The 8,253-nt window shown below is 40.7% G+C and overlaps 1 protein-coding gene across 1 annotated transcript; it reads right to left on the reverse strand.

Annotated features, from left to right (window-relative positions):
• Window positions 1–741: 741 nt before the first annotated feature.
• On the reverse strand, window positions 742–1,233 carry LOC118588753 (keratin-associated protein 9-3-like). Its single transcript, XM_036195301.1, has one exon. The coding sequence runs from the start codon at window positions 1,231–1,233 to the stop codon at window positions 742–744; it is 492 nt and encodes a 163-aa protein (XP_036051194.1).
• Between the last annotated feature and the right edge of the window lie 7,020 nt (window positions 1,234–8,253).

The following is an 8,253-nucleotide window of genomic DNA, read 5'->3' on the forward strand; positions in this document are numbered from 1 at the left end:
GTTGGAGGCATTAAACCCAAGTTCCCTTGGAAATAGTATTGGTAGAAATTTTCCAATCTATTTAGTAGATAATTCAGTTTCTTTATTTTGTGCATGAATGAAGAAAAACATCTACTTTACTAAATGGGACAAGGTTAGAGCTGGTAGAAAAAGTCCATCCAGGGTAATTCTATTTGTCTGGATCTATTTTAATAAAACATTCACATATTTAAATAGCCATGAAGATTTTTTAATGCACAGAACATTTTTTATTAGCAGATGATTCAAACATAAGCTAATTTTCATACAACACTTTTGTTTAGATTATGTGTCTATGCCTGAAGATTACTATTGTCTATAGGTGAGCAGCTTAAAATTAGAAGATGGACAGAAATCTATTCACTTGTGCACAAAACACTTTATTTGAGAGCAACAGGGACTGTTCAAGTAGAAAGCATGGCTAAAGATGTGTGGGGACCAAGAACTAGGGAAGGAAGTCCACATGTCACTGGAATGAAGTACCGCCCCATCCTGGTGCACTACCTAAGCAAAGCAGAATCCTTTGAACATGCTGACTGAGGCATGTTTTCAGTGCACTAATTTCAGCACAGCTGTGGGGGTCCTGATGAATAGCTCCACTAATGATGAGCAGGTTAGCAACATGGAGACACTTAGCATCCACCACACAGAGCATTTCCTTAGCGAGCCATGCAATTCTGCCATGTTTTCCATTTCATTTTTAGATACTCAGCAACCTGGCTCTTAGCAGGTGGGCTCAGAGCAGCTGGGCTGGCAGCAGCTGGGCTCAGAGCAGCTGGGCGGGCAGCAGTAGCAGCAGCAGGCTGGACGGCAGCAGGACTGTCCACAGTAGGAGGGGCGGCAGCAGGAGGCCTGGGCATGGTGCAGCTGGCAGCAGGTTGGGGGTGTGCAGCTCACCACGCAGCAGGGGGGCAGACAGGTGCCCTCTATGCGGCAGTCTGGGCGGCACCATCTAACGCGGCAGCTCACGCCTCCACTGCCACCCTCCTGGCCACTGCCAGTTCCACAGCAGCTGGTCTGACAGCAGCTGGACTGGGAGCAGCTGGGCTGGCAGCAGCTGGATTGACAGCAGCTGGGCTGGCAACAGCTGGACTGGGAGCAGCTGGGCTGGCAGCAGCTGGTCTGACAACAGCTGGGCTGGCAGCAGCTGGAGCCACAAGTGCCACCAGTGGAGCATGTGGGAAAGCCACAGAAGCTAGTAGCGCAGCAGGCCATGATGTCAGGAGTCAAGTTGGTTGTTTGGTGGAGAGAAGTTTCTGAGTTTGTGTTGCACCTTCCTTACCCGGCCTTTTATATATTCCCAGAGCTGCATTTCCATGTAACATTTAGCATCTTTCCTTGATGCCAGTTACAGAGTCAGTCTTTGATTGGTCAGTATCTGAGTAATTGAGAAAATTATAAACAGTGTGTCCATCATCTGCTGTAGTCAGTGATCAATTAAGTGGCATTGAGCTTCCTCTTTCCCCTCTGGTTTAAGAGAAGGTGTATTGCCAAACACAGCAGCCCTCTATGAAAGTCACATGACAGGCTGTGGGCCAAACACTGCGCCAGCTTGCTCTGTCTCAGCTGACCTTTGATAACCTTAGGCACAGTTCATCCACACTGAGCATTTGTTTCCTAAGAAGCCACTCAATAACAATCATGATTTCATAAACAGTTTCCTCAGACTCTGTAAGACTAATTAATATTGGTGTCATCAAGACACGAGCTATTTAATTGATCAGCATCCAAACTAAGTCTGCCTTTCTGGGATCAGCCTGGGCAGGATAGAAGATCTATGCTTCTTCCTTTCGATCACCAATGCACACATTACAAATCAAAGCCGTTAATGACTTTGCCTTTACGTTGTTTTCTGTCTTTGTCATAATATACATATATATTACATGCATATCCATATATATATATATATGGATAGCATTTAACAAGGCCATCACCAATGCACACTTTACAAACTGAAGCCTTTAATGATTTTGCTTTTGCATTATTTTCTGTTTTTGTTACATTAAATATATATTTAATGTAATATATATGCTATAAATATATACCATTTAACAAGGCACACCATAATGGAGTTATATAAAGAAAATTTGATGTCCCTTTTCCCCAGTGTGCACAGACATGCACACACACACATGCACATATCTTTTCCTGGGCTAGTGTACCAGAGATGATCAATACTAGCAGGTTACTCTCTGGCACCTTCATTCCTGCTTCTAGAAGAAATAACAAACGTATTTGTGTGTATGTGTGTGTGATTCTTCAACTTAAACAAAATTTGGGTTTTATACATGTTTAAATTCAAATTTTAATCATGACAAATACTTATTGCATGAGAATTATGTTAACATTTTAAATATTTATGTCAATCATAATAACCTTCGGGCCTTATTACCCCTATTGAAAATCTTTTGACTATGCACAAGGATTTATTTCTGAGCATTCTATCCTATATGCCTGTTTTTGTGTTAATACCACACTATTTTGATTACTTTAGTTTTAAATAAATTTTGAAATCAGGAAGTTTACAAAATGAATCTTGTTCTTTTTAAAAAAGATTGATTTTATTTTTAATTATGTGTATGTGTGTTGGTATATACATGGGAGCACACGTGCCTGAGGAGGCCAGAGGAGACAGACCCCCTTGGAGCTGGAGTTACAGATAGTTGTGAGCCACTCAGTGTGAGTGCTGGGAACAGCTTCTACAAAAAGCAGCATTGAGATTGGATAGGAATTGCATTGAATGTGTAGGTCTTCGGTATTATCTTTATTTTCACAGCATAAACTTTACAATCTATGAACATGGGATGTCTTTCCACTTATTTGTCTCAGGAATCTGCTGTTATTTTTGGTGTCCAAATATTTTTTCCCAGTCAAATTGATCCCTTCAGAGTTTGTTTTTTTCTGAGGCCATTGTAAACTCTTTCTGTAACTTCCTTTTCATATTGCTTATTGTCAGAATAGGAATTCAAGTGTGTGTGTGTGTGTGTGTGTGTGTGTGTGTGTGTGTGTGTGTGTGTGTGTGTGTGTATGTGTATTGAGTTTACATTGGTAACTTTGCTAAGTTCATTGATTGGTCTTAGCACTTCTTTTGTGTGTGAATCCTTAGGTGTATGTGTATGCAAGATCCTGCTATTTTTGAACAGAGATAGCTTTACTTTTTCTTTTTCCAATCTGGTTGATATTTATTTCTTTTCTTTGCCTGATTTCTCTAGCTAGTACTTCTAATAGTATGATAAACAGCATGCAAAAGTTGACATTCTTGTCTTATTCCTAAGCTAATGGGAAAAACCATCAAGCTTTGGCTACTGAGTATGAGATTAGTTGTATACTTTTAGTTGATGGCTTCTATTTTATTGAGGTAGTTTCATTTTTTCCTAGCTTTTATTTTTAGTTTTAAATGTTAAAAATTACATTTATGTATGTGTATGTGTGTGTGTGTGTGTGTGTGTGTGTGTGTGTGTGTGTGTTAGTGCATGTGTGGAGGTTCAAAGATGACTTCCAGGAGTCTGTTCTCTTCTACCATCATATGAGTCTGGGGATCAAAGCCAGGTTGTCTGGCTTGGAAACAGGAGCTTTTGCCCATTGCACCATCTCCTTTGGTCCTACTGAGTGCTTTTAAAAATGATCAATATTAAAATTTATCATATTTATCAAAACGTTTTTTGGGGGGCAGTTGAGATAATCATGTACGTTTCCCCTTTCATCTGTTAAATAATGATTATACTGATTTTTTTACATACTGGAAAATTCTTGCCCTGTAACATAAATTCTCACTTAGTAATGCTTTTTAATCCTTTATTGTCCCATTGAACTCTGTTGGATAATATTTGACTGGTTAATGTTGTGTGGATATTAATTGGGAACATTATTCTGTGGTTTCCTTGTCTTACATTGCTATCCAGTGATGGTGGCTTTATAGGCTGAGTTTGGGTGTATTTTACCCCCGTTTCCTATTCCCCTCCCTCTGATTTTGAGAACACTGAACACTTTTTGAGATATTTCTTGGGAATTGCTGTTAATTTTTCTTTATATGTATTTGGTAGAATTTACCTATGAACATATCTGGTCCCTGGACTTTCTTTGTTGGGGGAGTTTTTGACTACAGAGTCTGTGTCCTTTTTCGCTACAGTTATGCTCAAGTTTTCAAGTTCTTTATGACTGAATATTGATAGTTTGCATGTTTGTAGGATTTTTCCACAGATATATTTGTATCTGTATCTATATTGTTCAATTTCTTTGTATGTGTGGAGGCCAGAGGTTGACACTAGACATCTTCCTCAACTGTTCTTCGTTTCTTTTTTTTTTTTTTTTTTTTTTTTTTTTGAGACAGGGTGAGTAAACCTGGAGCTTGCTGATGTGCATGCCCACACTCAACTTTTTTTTCTTACATGGGTGTGGAGGATCAAACTCAGGTTCTCATGCTTAAATGGCAAGCATTTTACCAACTGATTCCAGTTTTTTCTTCAAATTCATTTTAAGAGCTACATAATATCCAAGAGTATGAGCATAGCAGAGTTTGTTTACTTATTTTATAAATTGTTCTTTAAAATTTTTTGTTTGTTTTTGTTTGCCTTTTTGAGACAGGATTTCTCTGTATAGCTCTGGCTGTTGTGGAACTTGCTCTGTAGACCAGGCTGGCCTCAAGCTCACAGAGACCCGCCTGCCTCTGCCTCCCGAGTGCTGGGATTAAAGGCGTGTGCCACCACCACCCAGCTAATTTTAATTTTTAAAATGAAAACATATTACACAATTTCCCCCTTCCCTATATACTCCCTAGTCCTTCCCACATCGCCCTCACTCTTCACCCCCTCTCGAATTCGTGTCTTCTTTTTCTTTCATTATTATTGTTACATATAGACGAAGGTAAACCTGTAGATAGACTCTTCTGAGTCTGTTGAGTGCTGCTTGAGTTCAGAGCTGACCATGTGGTGTTGGGTAGCCAATCCTTGAAGAAGACTCTTTCTCCTGCTCTCAGCATTCCTTAGTTGCCTGTAGTTCTTTGTCTAGGGGTGGGGCTATCGGAGTTCCTCTTTCCATGTCTATTGGTCTTGTCCTTGTTCTGGTCTGGTTTACACAACCATTCCATTGATGTATCATGGTTGATGTTCCCTGTCATTCCTAGGAGACAGTCTCACAGCAGATTTCCTGGTCCTCTGGCTTTTACTATCTTTCCACACCTTCATCCACAATGTCCCTGGAGCCTTAGATGCAGACGTTATGCTGTCCATGAATCTATTGGGACTGGGCACAACATGACCAGGTGTCCTCTGTATTTTGACTAGTTATAGTTTTCTGTAATGATCTCCATCTGTTGCAAAGAGAAGCTCCTTTGATGAGGGATGAAGCTATACTCATCTGTGGTTAAAAGGATAAATATTTAGAATGCTGCTAGAAATTATGCTGGGTTAATAAATTGGCTGTGGTAGGTTCTTCTCAGATTCATGACCTCACTAGGGATTAAAAAAACAATAAAAGAATGACTTACAGTATATGTTTGGCTAGGGCTGTAGTTCAGTTGTGAGGGTGCTTGCCTAGCATGGATGAAGCCCTGGGTCCAGTCCCCAGGAGTATATGAACCAGATGTAGTGGCATACATCTGTAATCTCAGCACTTGAGAGTGAAGGCAAGAGAATAAGAAGTTCAAGGTTACATGTTCATACATGGTTGCATGGTAAATTTGAGGCTAGACAGTGGTGTGTGAAACCCTATTTTCTAACAAACAAAGCCCCCAAACACAAAACAATATGTGATAACTATGATAACACTGTATATACCTTGGTCACTTGTGGTCAAATTTCATTTTCTTCTATAAACCTTGGGCTGTTTAAGTGGTGAACCTGAAAAGAAATGGTGGCTATAATTAAGGGGGCAGAAGGACAGAATGTGCTTCCATTTTTGCCCTGTCCGGATAAGGCACCTCTGGATTGGAGTACGTTGCTAGACAGTATGTAAGGGAAGTGAGCTGTTGGCTTATGTTTTGCCCTTTATTCACACCTTCTATTTTTCTGGGTTTTGTTACTCTTTGAATGTATAAATTACAATTTAAAGCAAAGCAAGCTCTGATTGAAATCTTTCAGTTTACTTATTGTGTGTGTGTGTGTGTGTGTGTGTGTGTGTGTGTCTGTCTGTCTGTCTGTCTGTCTGTCTGTGTGCTGCAGGGCTCGTGTGGCAGTAGGAGGACAACTTGAGGGGCTCAGTTCTCTTCCCAGGGGTGTAAATTCCAGGAACAGAACTCAGGTGGTCAGTCTTGGTCAAAGCGCCTTTACCCACGAGCCATGTTGATGTTGATGATGATGATGATTTTATGTCTATCTATCTATCTATCTATCTATCTATCTATCTATCTATCTATCTATCATCTATTTACCTACCTACCTACCTACCTACCTATCATCTTCTATACCCTCCAGTTCCAAGTTCAAGGTCCCCTCATGTTAGTTTGAAAAGTTGCCTGGGTTTATGAAGCATTTCTTGATACTCATGCTTAATATATAAAAATCTATTTCCATACGTATTACACAAAGGCAATTTATATATAATAAGCATGTGCTTATTTTTCTATTAAGCATACATCTGAAACCAAAGAACACATGTTAATTATAAATATTGTGCAAAATCTTGGTTATCCTCACTTTCTATTTAGCAACTGGGGAAAATGGTTTTAAAATCTCCATCTGTTGGTGTTTTCTTTTTTTTGCCAGCTATATTATTATTATTATTATTATTATTATTATTATTATTATTATTATGTGTTTTAATTTTATACATCAGCCATGGGTTCCCCTGTCCTCCCCCTCCCACCCCGACCTCCACCTTCCCCCCAGCTCCTCCCCTCCATTCCCATGTCCTCCAGGACCAAGACACCCCTGGGGATTCATTTGAACCTGGTGGATTCAGTACAGGCCGGTCCTGTCCCCTCCTGTTTTCCTGGGAGAGGTTGGCCATCTGGACACCTGTCTCTTTCTGTCCTGCAAGATCAAGTTAGTGGAAATGAGTGATTTGTTAGCACGTGTTACCACTGTTTTAAGATTGCCTGAAACAGCTTCCTTCTAGTGGATGGGAAAGGAAGTCCCCTTCAGGTTCTGAGTTTCTAGCTTCTATGCCATCTAGTTGTAAAAGCACTGGGTGAGATTAAGAGACTCTTGGTGTCCTAGTTAGTGACAGCTGTTAACATGACATGGCCTACAATAACCTGAAAGGGATTCTCAACAAAATGAGCATCGTTTTCAGGTTAGTCTTTGAGAGACTGTCTTGATTATCATTTGAGTGAGGATGGCTAAGCTCACTATGGGCAGCACCATCTCTAGGCAGTGGTTCTGGTCTTATGAGAAAGCTAGCTAAAAATAAGCCTTCAAGTGAGCTAGCGAGCAAGCCGCGAAGCAGCATCCCTCCATGATTTCCGACTCCAGGTTCCTGCCCTGACTTCCCTCAGTGATGGACCGTGACCTGGAAGTGTAAGCCAGACAGCCCCATACCTCCCCATGCTGCTTTTGGTCAGGGCGTTTAACGAAGGCAACAGAACGAAGGAAGAACATGGACATGCTGCAGCTTTTTGTGCGATTTAATACCCTTGGGACTCATCCCATTTCCATCCCATAAGAAGAGCCATGCAGAATACAAGGGATGGGCTGACAAGATAGATCAGTGGGTAAAGGCCATTGCCACCAAGCCTGATCACCCGAGTTCAATCCTCAGAACCATAAGGTGGAAGGAGAGGTTGCCTCTGATCTCTGCACTCACACCTCGGCATGTGCATGCCCCACTTCCTACACAAAATAAATAAAGGTATAGAATCAAACTCAGAATTTTTTTATGTGGCTCTCTATGAAGTGTCTGTTATTTGCCCTCTAAATAAAAAGAAGTTATTTTGATATGCCAACAGATATAATTTATTACCTTTGATACATCAGCCCCCCCTTTTTTCCATAAGAGCAATTTAAGTACAGTGAAAGAAGAATGGAAAGTATCTCAGCATAGAAGATTTTTACATGGCCTTGGCAGCCTCAGCCCTTGCAACATGGGGGAAATCCCAAGGAAAACTGATTTTCTCATTTGGGGATCAAATTTGGATTTTATTATTTTCACAGGGGATGTCAAAGCCTTTCCAGTTCAGACAAAAAAAAAAATGTTCTGTGAGGCCAACTGTTTGGTGGCCCTCCCTCCACCAAACACAAGCCAAATCGAAGTTCAAGAACGTGTTAGTGGCTGAAGGCTTGAAAGTTGAACAGTTGGGTC

The sequence above is a fragment of the Onychomys torridus genome, chromosome 8, assembly GCF_903995425.1.
Source record: "Onychomys torridus chromosome 8, mOncTor1.1, whole genome shotgun sequence".
NCBI classification, from domain to species: Eukaryota; Metazoa; Chordata; class Mammalia; order Rodentia; family Cricetidae; genus Onychomys; species Onychomys torridus.